The sequence below is a fragment of the Hemitrygon akajei genome, chromosome 1, assembly GCF_048418815.1.
Source record: "Hemitrygon akajei chromosome 1, sHemAka1.3, whole genome shotgun sequence".
Classification (NCBI taxonomy): Eukaryota; Metazoa; Chordata; class Chondrichthyes; order Myliobatiformes; family Dasyatidae; genus Hemitrygon; species Hemitrygon akajei.
The window spans coordinates 125,203,597-125,219,900 of record NC_133124.1 but is presented as its reverse complement, the minus strand read 5'-3'; the positions used below and the strand labels follow the sequence as shown (position 1 = coordinate 125,219,900).

The window sequence follows — 16,304 nt, the reverse complement described above, 5'->3', positions numbered from 1 at the left end:
TCTAGATATATTTTCAAATAATTCTTTATAATTGTTGAATGTACTTTTTTTTGTTACATGTCAAAATACCACAGAAAATTCCTATGACATATAAATCTGTATGGTGAATAATGGTGATTCTTGATCCTTGCTTGGAGACATTCCTTCAAAGGAAAAAAAAAACACCCTTACACATAATTCACCGCTTTTTGATATACTTACAAAGTCATCCAGTGTTATATTAGGAGGCTCTGAAAAACAAAACATTCCAAAGTTAGGGGAGCATAAACCAACTAGATCATTTCAAATCAACCAGATTAAATTTAATTTATAAACTTCTGATAGAACAGGGGACAAGGAGTTGACAGATGATCTAAATGAGTATTTTGCATCAATCTTCACTGTGGAAGACACGAGCAGTATGCCTGATGTTGTAGTGAATGAAGGAAGAGAAGTGGGTACGGTTACTGTTACAAAGGAGTAGGTGCCCAAACAGCTGAAAGAACTAAAGGTACACAAGTCACCTGGGCCAGATGAACTGCACCCTAGGGTTCTGAAAGAGGTAGCAGTAGAGATTGTGGAGGTGTTAGTAATGATCTTCAAAAATTATTGGACTCTGGCAAGGTGCCAGAGGACTGGAAAACTGCAAATTCACTCCACTCTTTAAGAAAGGAGGAACGCAGCAGAAAAGAAATTATCAACCAGTTAGCCTGACCTCAGTGGTTGGGAAGGTGTTGGCGTCAATTGTTAAGGATGAGATTATGGAGAATTTTGTGTAACAGGACAAGATAGGACAAAGTCAGCATGGTTTCCTTCAGGGAAAATCTTGCCTGACAAACTTGTTGGAATTCTTTGAGGAGATTACAAGAATAGACAAAAGGGATGCAGTGGATGTTGTATATTTGGATTTTCAGAAGGCCTTTGTCAAGGTGCCACACATGAGGCTGCTTACCAGGTTAAGAGCCCATGGTATTACAGGAAAGTTACTAACATGGTTAGAGCATTGGCTGATTGGTAGGAGGCAGCGAGTAGGCATAAAAGGATTCTTTTCTGGTTGGCTGACAGTGACTAGTGGTGTTCCGCAGGGGTCAGTGTTGGGACCGCTTCTTTTATGCTGTATATCAATAATTAGGTGATGGAATAGATGGCTTTGTTGCCAAGTTTTCAGATGATACAAAGACTGGAGGAGGGGCAGGTAGTGTTGAAGAAACAGAAAGGTTGCAGAAGGGCATAGACAGATTAGGAGAATGAGCAAGAAAGTGGCAAATGAAATACAATGTTGGAAAATGCATGGTCATGCACTTTGGTAGAAGAAATAAATGTGCAGATTATTTTCTAAACGGGAGAAAATCTAAAAGTCTGAGATGCAAAGGGACTTGGGAGTCCTTGTGCAGAACACTTTAAAGGTTAATTTGCAGGTTGAGTCAGTGGTGAGGAAGACAAATGCAATGTTAGCATTCATTTCAAGAGGTCTAGAATATAAGAGCAGGGATGTGATGCTGAGGCTTTATAAGGCACTGGTAAGGCCTCACCTCAAGTATGTGAAAAATTTTGGGCTCCTATCTAAGAAAAGATGTTCTGACATTGGAGAGGGTTCAGAGGAGGTTCACAAGGATAATTCCAGGAATGAAAGTGTTTTCATGCGAGGAACGTTTGATGGCTCTGGGTCTGTACTCACCGGAATTTAGGAGTGGGGGAGGGGTTGTGTCTCATTGAAACCTTTCAAATGTTGAAAGACCTAGACAGAGTAGATGTGGAAAGTATGTTTCCCATGGAGGTGGAATCTAGGACAAAAGGGCATAGACTCAGGATAGAGGGGCATCCATTTAAAACAGAGATACACAGAAATTTCTTTAGCCAGAGATAGTTTGTCTGGGAGACCACTGGTCTTGTCCAGAGGGTGGTGAATTAGTGGAATTTATTACCCTAGGCAGCTGTGGAGGCCAGGTCATTGGGTGTATTTAATGCAGAGCTTGATAGGTTCTTGATTGGACATGGCATCAAAGGTTACAGGGAGAAGGCCAGGGAGTGGGGTTGAGGAGGGGAAAAAAGGATCAGCCATGATTGAATGGTGGATCAGACTCAATGGACCAACTGACCTTATTCTGCTCCTGTGTCGTATGGTCTTATGGTCTATACAGGGGAATTTTTCACTTTGGTACCAGGACACCAGCACATGCAGGTATATTTTAATCTAACTGAAATGATGGCGCCTCAATGGTGCTTCAATGAGACAGTTATTTACTCAACGTCTTGGGAGACATCTAAGCAGAAATGAGTTTAAACCAGTCAAAAATCGAAGGAAGGGAGGGCTATTGGGATTAATGGGAGCAAGTTCTGCCTCAGGGGTAGCCACGGTTAATACCTCAGATACATAGTAGAATTAGCAAAACAGATACAGTCCCTTCAGCAAAAACATGTAGGCTATTACTGGAGAAAATGATCATGATCAGATACAGATTAATCAAATTGGTCAGTGTGCATCTAGGCAACTCTGGATGCGCTTAAATTTCTGAAGCCCTTTAAAGATGCAATGAATCTGATAGCATGGACCTCACAAAGAAACACATAAGAGAGAGAGATCTGTGCTACATATGCTAGTTAGATGCTTGCCATGATTGGCACAAATTCATTACAACTTAATGCACATCAAGTACCAATCTGGGTATCAAACCAGTTTGATACTTGATGAAAGAATGGGTTGGAGAAAAGGGACCCTCGTGTCACTTTCAAAGTCTTACTCTAACCAATAGATTATGGGTACCTGCGATGATGGTAAATGAAGGTCTTATATTGGTGCAGTTAACCTACCCTTTGAAAAGGATTCACAATGTGGACAAATATCATGAGAAGACTTTGATATCCTTCAGTAACCCACCAACACTTTCTATTGTTATGAATGGTACTGGGAAAGGGATCGACCTTTATCCAGAGGTAGTCTCTCTGGGAGACCACTAGCATCAAAGTTTACAGGGAGTCATCGAGGGGGAGACCACTGGTCTTGTCCAAAAGAAATAACAAGTTACGAATTGTGGTTTCAGTACTTAAGAAAATTATTTCATTCTCTATTTTGCAAGTGAATAATCAATCAGTCTTTCATGCAATATGCACTGGTGGGTTAGATATATTATATAGCAACAGTAGCTACAAGTTATACCAAGAGATGGAAACCGTGTCCTTTGGAAAGTTATAATGTCACCATTGGGAGTGTGACTTTAAATCGGACTATTGGAGGACAAACGTTGCCTCAGTTAACAGTGGACATGGTAACAAAGGAGAACCTCACAATCCAACAGTGATATGGATCAATATGTTGTTACCGATTTACCACTGGTTCCTCACTTGACTGAAGACTGGACATGAGTTGTAGAGGAGGCAAGGGAGATAATCCATCAATGGACTAGACGTACACAAGTTATTAAGACATATACTGATAAGGAAAATGAAGTATTGAGTGACACAGACTCTTAGGATTCAAAGTAGTTACTGGTTTGGTAACTGATTTAGAACAAAGAGCCATAAATTACCAGTTATTACTTGGAGAAGAGAGTAATAAATGGGTGCTGGATTGGCCCAGAGCCAATAGGAAGGTGACACAGGTCAGATGACCTTGAGCCATCAAGACTGAAATGCACCATTTGAACTGATAAGGAAAGGAGAGGCTTTGAATGTGAGGCAGGTACAACTCTCCAGAGATCAACGATCGCGGATACGGAGGACTCCACATTGGAGCATTGACCCCTTTCCCGGGTATAACCTTTTCTATTCTTTGACTGTTCATGGAAGGTCAGGGAAACTTACAAGGTGTGCACAGATTTAGTTGTGTAACTTCATGCAGTTTCTTGTTGAGATAATAAGGGTATTTCTCAGTGAATACAGATTCTCTCTGTGCCTAACTGATCATTATCACGAAGGAGTAATCCTTGTAATGCCAGAGAACTGGAAAATTGCAAATGTTACTCCACTCATTAAGAAGTGGGGAATGCAGAAGAAGGGAAATTATAGGCCAGTTAGCCTGACTTCAGTGATTGGGAAGATGTTGGTGTCCGTTATTAAGGGTGAGGTTTCGGGGTACTCGGAGGCACATGATAAAGTAGGCCTTAAGGGGAAATCTTGCCTGACAAATCTGTTGGAATTATTTGAGAAAATAACAGGCATAATAGACAAAGTCTATAACAGTCAGTAGATGTTGTTTACTTTGATTTTTAAAAAGCCTTTGACAAGGTGCCCCACATGAGGCTGCTTAACAAGATAGGAACCCATGGTATTACAGGAGAAATACTAGCATGGAGAGAAGGTTGGCTGATCGGCAGGACACAGAGAGTCAGAATAAAGGGGGCCTATTCTGGTTGGCTGCTGGTGACAATTGGTGATTTGCAGGGGTTGGTATTGGGACCACTTATTTTCACGTTGTATGTCAACTATTTGGTTGATGGAACTGATGGCTTTGTAGCTAAGTTTGCAAACAATATGAAGATAGGTGGAGGGGCAGGTAGTGTTGAGGAAACAGGGAGACTGCAGAAGGACTTGGATGAATTGGGAAAATGGGCAAAGAAGTGGCAGATGGAATATTATGTAGGGAAGTGTATGGTCATGCATTTTGGTAGAAAGAGTAATGGTGTAGACTATTTTCTAAATGGGGAGAAATATCAAAAATCAGAGGTGCAAAGAGACTTGGGAGTGCATGTGCAGGATTCCCTAAAGGTTAACGAAGGTTGAGTCCATTTCCAGAGGACTAGAATATAAGAGCAAGGATGTGATGCTGAGGCTTTATAATCATTGGTCAGACTGTGAGTAGTTTTAGGCCCCTTAATGAAGAAAAGAATTGCTGACGTTAGAGATGGTCCTGAGCAGCTTCACGAGATTGACTCCCAGAATAAATGGGTTAATGTATAAGAAACACACACAGCAGGCCAGGCAGCATCTATGCAAAAGAGTACTGTTGATTTTTCAGGCCAAGACCCTTTGGCAGAAAGGTCTTGGCCTGAAACGTTGACTTTACTCTTTTCCATAGATGCTGCCTGGCCTGCTGAGTTCCTCCAGCATTTTGTGTGTGTTGCTTGGATTTCCAGCATCTACAGATTTTGTCTTGTAACGAACTAATTCTAGAATATTAACATTGATTGATAAAATCAAAGCAATTGATAAGATTTATTCAGTGACCCCCAGCAAAGACCTTTATAAAGAAAGAGTGGAACTTCAAATGGACCATAGTTTGTTATTATCCTCTTCGATTGAAAATCAGTTAATTAAATCTAGAACCCAGTTTTATGTACATAGAGATAAGTCTGGCAAATTATTGGCTAATCAATTGAAAACTGCTTCGGTTAAACAACAGATTACTAGGATTCATAAACAAGATGGCACTCTGACGATCGACCATAAAGAGATAAATAAAGATTTTCCAGATTTTTATAATTCTTTATATCAATCAGAATTTGTTGAGGATTCTTCTATAATAGATGAATTTTTAAGAAAATTGAATATCCCAAAATTAACAGTAGAGGATAGTGTATTCCTAGATACACCTATTATGGAAACTGAAATAAAAAAGGCTATTTTTTCAATGAATTCCGGTAAAGCTCCTGGTTCGGATGGTTATACTGGAGAATTTTTAAAATCCTTTTCCTCTATACTTTCTCCTTGGCTTTGTAAAATTTTTAAAGATGCGTTAACTATAGGTAAATTGCCACAATCTTTTTATGAAGCCTCTATTTCTTTAATTCTTAAAAAAGATAAAGACCCTACTGAATGTGCATCCTATCGGCCTATATCCTTGCTGAGTACGGATTTTAAGATTTTTAGTAAAATTTTGGCCACTAGATTAGAAAATATATTACCTCGAATTATTTCTGAAGATCAGGCTGGATTTATTAAAAACCGCTACTCATCTTTTAACATTAGAAAATTAATTAATATTATTTATACTCCTTCACCCAAAATACCAGAATGTGTCATTTCCTTAGATGCTGAAAAAGCATTTGATAGAGTTGAATGGCCATATTTATTTAATACATTGCAGCATTTTAATTTTAGTTCAAAATTTATATCATGGATTAAATTAATATACTATAAACTCTTGGCCTCTGTCTTTACCAATAATCAAAGATCTCCTTTTTTTCAGTTATTCCGTGGTACAAGGCAAGGCTGTCCGTTAAGTCCTTTACTATTTGACATTGTTTTGGAACCTTTAGCTATAGCTATTTGTGAATCACCTAATATTTTGAGTATTACTCGTGGGGAAGGGACGTATAAGTTATCATTATATGTTGATGATTTGTTACTATACATATCCGACCCTGAGAGATCTATTCCTGCTATTTCGTCCTTGCTTGCTCAGTTTAGTAACTTTTCTGGTTATAAATTGAATTTTAATAAGAGCGAATTATTTCCATTAAATATGCAAGTTCCAATTTATAAACATTTACCATTTAAAGTTGTCACAGATTATTTTACTTATTTGGGTATTAAAATTACCAAAAAACATAAAGATTTATTTAAAGTTAATTTCTTACCTTTAATTGACCAAATTAAGCAACTTGTTACCAGGTGGTCTCCATAACCTCTGTCATTGGTTGGTCGAATTAATGCTATTAAGATGATGGTATTACCCAAATTCTTAAATTTATTTCAAGCATTACCAATTTTTATTCCTAAATCTTTTTTGGATATCATTGACTCCAAAATATCTTCCTATCTGTGGCAGAATAAAAATCCTAGACTAAGCAAAAAATATTTACAGAAGCCTAAGAAGGAGGGTGGTTTGGCTTTGCCAAACTTGAGATTTTACTATTGGGCAGTTAATATATGATATTTAATATTTTGAACGCAAGAATCGACTATAGCAGCTTGCCCACAATGGGTAAATTTGGAATGTAAATCTGTACAAGACTTTTCATTGTTTTCAATTTTAGGATTTTCACTTCCTTTTTCTTTATCTAAATTGAATAAACAAATAACTAATCCTATAGTTAAACATACATTGCGAATTTGGTTTCAATTTCATAAATTTTTTGGCTTGAATAAGTTCATCTTATCAAGCCCCATAATATCTAACTTTCTTTTTCAGCCCTCTTTTATGGATCAAGCCTTTGTTTTATGGAAAACAAAAGGTATAACATGTTTTCGTGATCTATTTTTAGATGATAGCTTTATGTCCTTTGAACAGTTATCTAATAATATAATTTACCTAAAACTCATTTTTTTAGATATTTGCAAGTTAAAAATTTTTTGAATAATGAGTTACAGTCTTTTCCGAAATTATGTCCATCGGACATTACGGAAATTTTTTTAGCTCTGAATCCTTGTCAGAAGGGTTTAGTAGCTGTCATTTATAATATGATCATGAAAATACAGCCAGAAGTATCAGAAAAAATTAAGAAGGAATGGGAAAAAGAACTTCATTGTCTTATACCCGCTGAGCAGTGGGAGAAAATTTTACAATTAGTCAATTCTTCTTCTATTTGTGCTAAACATGCCCTAATACAATTTAAGGTTGTACATAGAGCTCATATGTCTAAGGATAAACTTGCTCGATTTTACTCTCATGTTAATCCAACCTGTGACAGATGTCATTCTGATGTTGCTTCATTGACCCATATGTTTTGGTCTTGCCCTTGTTTGCAAAATAAGGGCAAGACCAAAACATATGGGTTATTTTCCAACCGCATCCTATTACTGCAATTTTCGGTTTACCAATGGTGGATAATAGTTGTTTATCCCCCTCATCTCGACGGATGATTACATTTGTTACATTAATGGCTAGAAGATCTATTTTATTGAATTGGAAAGAAATTAATCCTCCAACTATATTTCAGTGGTTTTCTCAAACTATCTCTTGTTCAAGCTTAGAAAAAATTAGAAGTGTTGTCTTTGATCCTTCAGTTAAATTTGAAGAAACTTGAAGACCATTTATTCAACATTTTCATATGAGTTAAATTGTCTTTTCCTAAACCTCACTTCTATTATCCTTAATTATTTGGATGGAGGTTCGGAGTTATTGGCACTACTGTATATATTTGACATTATGCAATGGCCCATGTTGGTTGGTGTTTTTTTCCCTCTTTTTTGGGTTTTTTTTTTTACTTCTTTTGTTCATAAATACCATGAGTTTGGGAGGTTATTATATATTGATTATCATCTATTTGAATGTTTATTTAAACTATTAACTATGTACTCTCAAACTCTCTGTATTCATGTTTCATTTATGTTTGCTTAAAAATTAATAAAAAGATTTAAAAAGAAAGAAAGATTTTGTCTTGTTTGTGATTGGGTTAACATATGAGGAGTGTTTGATCGTTCTGGTACTGTACTCATTGGCGTTTAGAAGAATTGGGGGGGGGGAATCTCATTAAAACCTCTTGAATATCAAAAGGCATAGATAGAGTGGATGTGGAGAGGATGTTTCCTATAGTCGGTGAGTCTAAGACCCGAGGGCACAGCCTCAGAATAGAGGGACATGCATTTAGAACAGAGGTGAGGAAGAATTTCTTTAGCCAGACGGTGGTGAATCTGTGGAATTCATTGCCACGGACAGCTGTGGAAGCCATGTCATTCAGTATATTTAAAGCAGAGGTTAATACGATTTTGGTTAGTTAGGGCGTTAAAGGGATTGAGAGGGATAATAAATCAGCCATGGTGGAGTGGCAGAGCAGGCACATTGGGTCAAGTGGCCAAATTTTGCTCCTATGTCTTTTGGTCTTATTCAACCTTTCCGTGTAACTCGGTTCCTCAAGTCCTACCAATATCTTGCACATTTTCTCTGTATTCTTTCAATCTTATTGATATCTTTCCCGTAGATAGATGACCAGAATAACAACGTAACATCCCAATTCCTGTACTCAATACATTGATTTATGAAGGCCAATGTGCCAAAAGCTTTCTTTATGACCCTATCTACCTGTGATGCCACTTTCAAGGTATTCTCAGATCCCTCTGTCCCACCACACCACCAGCAACTCCAGATTTAAACTTACCCTAGTCACAGAACAATTTAAAATGACCAATTAACCCATTAGCTGGTGTGTCTTTGGACTGTGGGAGGAAATCAGAGCACCTGGATAAAACACACACATTCTTAGGGGAAGACATACAGCCTCCTAACAGATGATGTCAGGATTGTAGCCCAAATTCCAACACCCTGAGCTGTAATAGCATCATTCTAACTGCTACCGCCCCAAAGAGCCAAACTTAAAAGCATAAATTTAAAGTCACTTGAAGTTGATATTTGAACTTGAAATCATAGTCATGCAAAGTATTGGTGACTTTGGACTCGATGAAATGTGTAGTGAGCCATGACAGTCAACAATTAGAGCTACTGATGGGCAGAGTTGATTTATTTTGAGTTGGCAGGAGTCAATACTGATAAGACTTTATCTATGAAATTCATTTGTTCATCTGAACGTGGATGGCGATAACAGTTCTCACTTCTGTGTTGAGGGCTTTATGAAATACAATATTTAGCACACATTTAGTTTATCACAGAGATCAGTGAGACTTGTCAAAGCACTGAAGAAAGGAATATTGCAAAAGTGTTCAAGACTATGTTATGAATGTGAAGCAACTCTGAGGGGCCGAAGGGTACAAAGTCGCCCCCTCCTTTTTGAGAATCGCAAGATCGCTATTAATTCGGGTCTGGGACCCAGGAAATGAGAGAGAGACACACAGAATACACAACCAGGTGGAATGTGTCCTTACCTCAGCGGAACGAAACCACTGATTACTGCCATTGTCTCGTGGAGAAGGAATTGTGTATTGAGTACTGTACTATTCATTGAAACCCCTCAGGGGACAACCAGAGTGGTCTGGTTGAGGGATTGCATCATCCCAACCTGATTGACATCTGAGACCCCGTGAGTAAGGATAAAAGAGGGTCTGGGGAACACCCCTTTAGACGCACCAGGAGAAACGCTAGAAATCCAGTGACAGCGTTTTATAGCAAAAGCCGGTGGGGGCCCGTGTGCGTCCTCCCTTGCCAGGGTGGCGAGCTCACCACGGAAGAACGGTTTAGCTAAAGGAGAGGTCACAAGTGAACGGCCACGACAACGCGACTCCTGACGAATCGAAATCATCAAGGAAAGCCGACAAGTTTTTCTCCAAATCTCTCTCTCTCTCCAACAATTGCAACACAGCGGTCCCCAACGGCTGCAGCCTGCATGAACTGAGTGAACTTTATATTTCCATCGGACAATACATTATCCCCTAGACAACGATAGAGCTTATTTCTTATTGATTATTATTATACCCGCACTTTTAGATTTAGTATTGACGACGTATATTATCTGTATATTTGCATTGATATTATTTTTGTGTAATTTTACTAATAAATACTGTTAAAAATAGTATCATCAGACTTCAACGGACCTCTCTATCTTTGCTGGAAAGTGACCCAGTTACGGGGTTCGTAACAACTAACACAAAGAAATCAAATCATAAACACAAGAGATCCTGCAGATGCTGGAAATGTAGAGTAACACACACAAAATGTCGGAGGAACTTAACAATGTATCCAGACGATCGCTGGTGATTCACCCACTCTAAAACTTTTTCTTCCAGTTCTGGCCACTGGTATGTTTTCTCTAGGTTTGCACATTTTGTCTTTGGCATTTCCCTCGGTGTGTCCTCTGTCTTTCTCCACTCTATCACACTCTCTCGTTTACACTGAACTTCTTAGCAGCTGCAGAATTATTCGTTCCTTTAGCAAAATCAACAACCTTCAGCTTGAAGCCAGCATCATATCGCATTTGTTTTAATCTTTTGTACATGGTGGTCACAAACTCAATACTGAGTACACATGCTGATCCCGCCATCCCGTGTTATGTTTTAACGAGATTATGATGGGTGCTAAATGGTTTCCCGGGGGTTACATTTCAGAGGATTCTTTTCCATTGGAAACCTAATCCAAAATCTCCTTCCCTGATTTATTTATTAAGAATTCGACTATAATGCTCTACAATGTGTAGGCCTGTTTTCTTAGCAAGTACTGGTTCACAGAATTTCCAGGGTCCCGATATGGCAAAGCTGAGTACCGGCATGAGAGATCTTGTGATCTTTTCTGGTTAAATCAAAAACCTCTACAAAAGGGGTCGGCTTATACAAAGGTAACATGAAAAAGTCACTTTTTTAACCCTGAAAATGGGGGGGGGGGGGGGGGAAATCGGCTTATACTCCAGAATATACGGCAATTTAGAGACAGGCCAATTTTGATGATATCAGAAAGGATCTGGCAAGTGTGGATTGGGACAGGTTGTTTTCTGGCAAAGGTGTACTTGGTAAGGGGGAGGCCCTTAAAAGTGACAGCTTGAGAGTACAGATTGTGTATGTTCAGAATAAAAAGCAAGGATAACATGGAACCTTAGCTTTTGAGAAATATTGAGGCTCTGCTTAAGAAAAAGAAAGGAGGTACTTTGCTGGTATAGGCAGGCAGGAACAAATGAGGTACATGAGAAATATAAGAAATGCAAGAGAACACTTAAGAAAGAAATCAAAAGGGCTGAAAGAAAATAACAAGCTTGCTCTAGCAGACAAGGTGAAGGAGAATCCTAAGGGCTTCTACAGATATAGTAAGAGCAAAAGGATAGCAAGGGACAAAATTGGTCCTCTGGAAGATCAGACTGGTAACATATGCTGAGAGCCGAAGAGATGGGGGAGATTTTAAATGGAATGTTTGCATCCGTGTTTACTCAGGAGGCGGACACAGAATCTAAAGATGTGACATCATGATCTTATACAGATTACAGTGAAGGAGGTGTTTGTTGTCTTGCAGGCAAACTAAGGCGGATAATTCCCAGGGCCTGACAAGGTGTTCGCTCGAACCCTGAGGGAGGCAAGTGCAGAAATTGCAGGGGCCTTAGCAGAAATATTTAAAGCATCCTTAGCTACAGGTGAGGTGCTGAAGGATAAGAGAATAGATAATGGTGTTCCATTGTTTAAGAAAGGCTCCATTAATAAGCCAGGAAATTACAGGCCGGTAAGCCTGACATGAGTAGTGGGAAAGCTATTGGAAGGTATTCTAAGGAACCAGATACAGTATATAAGTGTTTGAACAGACAGAGACTGATTAGGGACAGTCAACATGGCTTTCTGCGTGGTAACTCATGTTTAGCCTGTCTTATACTGCTTGTCGAGGAAGTTATCAAGAAAGTTGATGAAGGTAAGGCAGTAGATGTTGCCTACATAGACTTTCACAAGGCCTTTAACAAGGCCCCACATGGGAGGTTGGTCAAGAAAGTTCAATTGCTTGGCATTCACAGTGAGGTAGTAAATTGGATTAGACATTGGCTTCGAGGAAGAAGCCAGAGAGAGGTTGTAGATGGTCGCTTCTCTGACTGGAGGCCTGTGACTAGTGGAGAGTCGCAGAGATTGGTGCTGGGTCTGTTGTTTGTCATCTCTATCAACAATCTAGATGATAATGTAGTAAATTGGATCAGCTAATTTGCGGATGACACCAAGATTGAGGGTGTAGTTGACAGCAAAGAAGATTAGCAAAGCTTGCAGCAGGAAATGGACTAGCTGGAAAAATGGGCTGAAAAATGGCAGATGGAATTTAATTCAGACAAGTGTGAGGTGTTACACTTTGGGAAGACCAAGCAGGGTAGGTCGCTCGGTATGTGAACAGTACGGCACTCAGGAGTGCAATAGAGCAGAGGGATCTGGAAATACAGACCCATAATTCCTCGAAAATGGTGTCACAGGTAGATAGGGTCATAAAGGAAGCTTTTGGCAGATTGGCCTTCATAAGTCAATGTATTGAGTACAGGAGTTGGAATATTGTACAAGACATTGATGATGTCTAAGTATAGTGTGCCGTTTTGGTCACCTACGTAGAGGAAAGATATAAATAAGATTGAAAGAGTGCAGAGAATATCTACAAGGATGTTGCCAGGACTTGATGACCTGAGTTATGGGGAAAGGTTGAATAGGTTAGTACTTTATTCCCTAGATCATAGGGGACTGAGGGGAGATTTGATGAGGTAAACAAATCATGAGGGGTATAGATAAGGTGACTAGAGTACAAGCAGGCTTTTGGGCAAGACTACAAATGGAGGTCATGGGTTAAGGGTGAAAGGTGAAAAGTTTGAGGGGAACATGAGGGGGTTCTTCTTCACTCAAAGTGACGAATGTAAAACAAGCTGCCAACAGAAATGGTAGATGTGGAGTTGATTTCAAAATGTAAGAGAAATTTAGATATGTTCATGGATGAAAGGGTATGGGGCCACTATGGTCCAGGTACAGGTCGATAGAACTAGGCAGATTAAATGTTTGACACAGACTAGATGGACCGTAGGGCCTGTTTCTGTGCTGCTGTGTTCTATGACTCTACCCATGCAAAGAATGATAAAGCAAAATAAACAAGAAAATAGAATATGGCTTTAAACTGGAAAATAATAAATAGTAGCGAGAAATACGTGGTAAAAGTTGTTTCTACAGTTCTATAGAAAGGAGGAGTTCAAAGTTCAGAGCAAATTTATCATCGAAGTACATATACGTCACCAAATACTACCCTGAGATTCATTTTCTTGTGGACATCCACAGTAAAACAAAAAAATACAATAGAATCAATGGAAAACGACAAAGGCTGACAAATAACCAATATGCAAAAGAAGACAAAGTGTGCAAATACAAAAAAAATTAAATAAGTAGTACCTAGAACATGAGTTATAGAGTCCTTGAAAGTGAGCCCATAGGTTGTGGAGTTTAATTGAATGTTCAGTTGAGTGAAGTTATCCACTCTGGTTCAGGAGCCTGATGGTCATAGGGCTGTAGGCTTCCTGAACCTGGTGGTGTGGGACCTAAAATGCCTGTACCCCTTGCCTGGTGGTGGATGAGAGAAGAGAGCATGGCCTGGATTATGGGGGTCCTTGATGATGGATACTGCTTTCTTGTAGCAGCATTCCTTGTAAATGTGCTCATTGATGGGGAGGGCTTTGCTTGTGACGGACTGGGGCATATCCACCACTATTTTTTTTAAGACATACAATACAATGTTGTAAGGATTAATGGCAGGCAAGCAATATTTGGAATATTTTTTAGAAACAGGCAAAGAATGGTGAAGAAAACAGAATATGGCTATGAACTAGCAAAGAATAAAAAGTAGCAAATAATACAAAATAATTTATGGTAAAAGTTTCTAAAGTTCCATTGAAAGGGAGAGAGTAGCTAAATTCATTGCTCGTCACTTAGAGGGTGGGATTGGGAAATCAGTAATTGGAAATAATTAAATTACAGTGATTCTAAATATATTGTCAAATCTTTGACTTTCTTAAAATGTATCAAATGAATAAAAGAGCTTGTGATAAATTGCAAACAGCTTTAAAAAAACACGCCATTGAAATTAATGATATTTCCCATCTTAAAGTTACACATCAGTAATTACGCTCAGTGGCCACTTCACTAGATACAGCTGTACAACTGCTTTTAAATGTAAATATCTAACCAGCCAATCATGTGGCAGCAACTCATTGCATAAAAGCATGTAGACATAGTCAAGAGGTTCAGATGTTTTTTCAGACCAAATATCAGAATGGGGATGAAAGTGATTTTAACTTTGTTGGTGCCTGACAGGTGGTTTGAGTAGGGTAGAAATCTCCTGGGATTTTCAAGCACAACAGTCTCTAGAGTTTAGAGAATGGTGAGAAAAACAAAATAAAAATCCAGTGACTGGCAGTTCTGTGGGCGAAAACACCTTGTTAATGAGAGGTCAGAGGAGAATGGCCCGATTGGTTCAAGCTGACTGGAAGGAACAGTAACTCAAATAACCGGGCATTACAATAGTGGTGTGGAAAATACGTAGCATCTCTGAACGTTCAGCACGTCGAACCTCGAAGTGGATGGACTACAGCAGCAGAAAATCACGAACACATGCTCAATGGCCACTTCAGGTACCAGAGGCCACTGAGTGGAAACGTGCTGAACATTCATTTGGCACATCAGACTCTTCGCCGAAGTTCAAGTGAAAAGGGACAGGTGATCAAACGGTGGGACTGAGAAAACTAATTCCTTAGGAGTGTTGTTCCCTGCCATCACCTTACCTGCGCTCAATTTGCCTGAGACGTTTTCTTGCTCCATCGGCAACGTCTGGGTTCCGTGTAAACTCGATTACCGCGATCTCGGCACCGATTGTTAATGTTCCCGAGGGAGGAGAACGCAATTAGAAGAGGAAGAATTTCAGCTTTCAAATCTGCTTGAGGAGTACCGCACGTTGCAATTAATTTCTTTTGTAATTTTCAGCAGGAAATGGGCAAATGGGTGATGTTGAGCCCGCCCAATGAGAGCAGCAGTTTTGTGCCGATTTGTGTTGCTATGGAGGTAGACAGAGAAACTTTAATCGCGCCCTAAACAAACAAATGCTCTCGCAATCTTCGTTCTTTAACTGGGATACCAAAATTCTCTAACCTGTCTGCTCGGTTGACGATCTTAACATCTATATGACCAGGCAAATTTCAATGTCTGCGACCGCCAGCGAGATCTGTGTCTGCCCCGTAACCTAAACTGTAGCCCAGCCCTGCTAAACATCTGTTGCTGCCTTGGCCCTCACCGCTGATCTTTCCAACACTGCTTTCGCTTTATTTGAGAACACCAGCAAGTAATCAAACGTCACAAAGCAGCAAATCACAACCCCAATTCGTGAGCTAAGGAAGGCCGTTGCAGTTTAAAGAGTGAGGGGAAAGGGAAAGAAAATTTATATCATCTACATAATCATCACCGAATCTGATTTATACCGGATACATCTTGTTTTAGCAGTAACGCTATCATCCATTCCTTAATTAATCCTCACTGAATCAAATTTAGACTCGATACATCTTGTTTTAGAAGTAACTTTATCAATTTCCTTAATTAATTCTGAAACATTAATACAACTTTGACATAAAAGCAGAATTAGGCTATTCAGCCCATCGAGGGTGCTCCACCATCCCATCATAGTTGGTTTATTATCCCTCTCAACCCCATTCTCTTTCCTTCTCCCCATAAGCCAATTCCTAGAGGCAATCTACAACTTCATTTCATCTGCCTTACCTGTCAAGCTATGTGCATTGAAATAGATGTAAATTTAAGGCAGAGGCCCTGTCAGATCCTCTGTTGTAAACATGGCTATCCTGATTGCTAGATCTACACACTTTGGATGCTGTATGTAGCCATGTCTTCTCAGTGACTTCACCTGAGTGACACTGCTCTAATATAAACCCTCCTTAGTGTTGTCTATTTAATACTTCAGCAGTATTTGAATAGCATTGTAAATGTATTGTTTGATTAAGCATTCATTTGTTTAAATAATTCATTACAAGTTTTTTGTAAAAATAAGTGAATTGCATGTCACGATGCTACCA

The 16,304-nt window shown here is 39.2% G+C and overlaps 1 protein-coding gene across 1 annotated transcript in view; it reads right to left on the bottom strand.

Annotated features, from left to right (window-relative positions):
* The window catches only part of LOC140715396 (regulator of G-protein signaling 22-like), a 70,285-nt gene extending 54,984 nt beyond the window's left edge, over window positions 1–15,301 (bottom strand). The window contains exons 1-2 of the mRNA XM_073027942.1: window positions 15,009–15,301; window positions 202–230 (exon numbers count right to left, since the gene is read on the bottom strand). Coding sequence (XP_072884043.1) covers window positions 202–230; window positions 15,009–15,045 — 66 coding nt within the window. The 5' untranslated portion in view covers window positions 15,046–15,301. The remainder of the gene's footprint in view (window positions 1–201; window positions 231–15,008) is intronic.
* Between the last annotated feature and the right edge of the window lie 1,003 nt (window positions 15,302–16,304).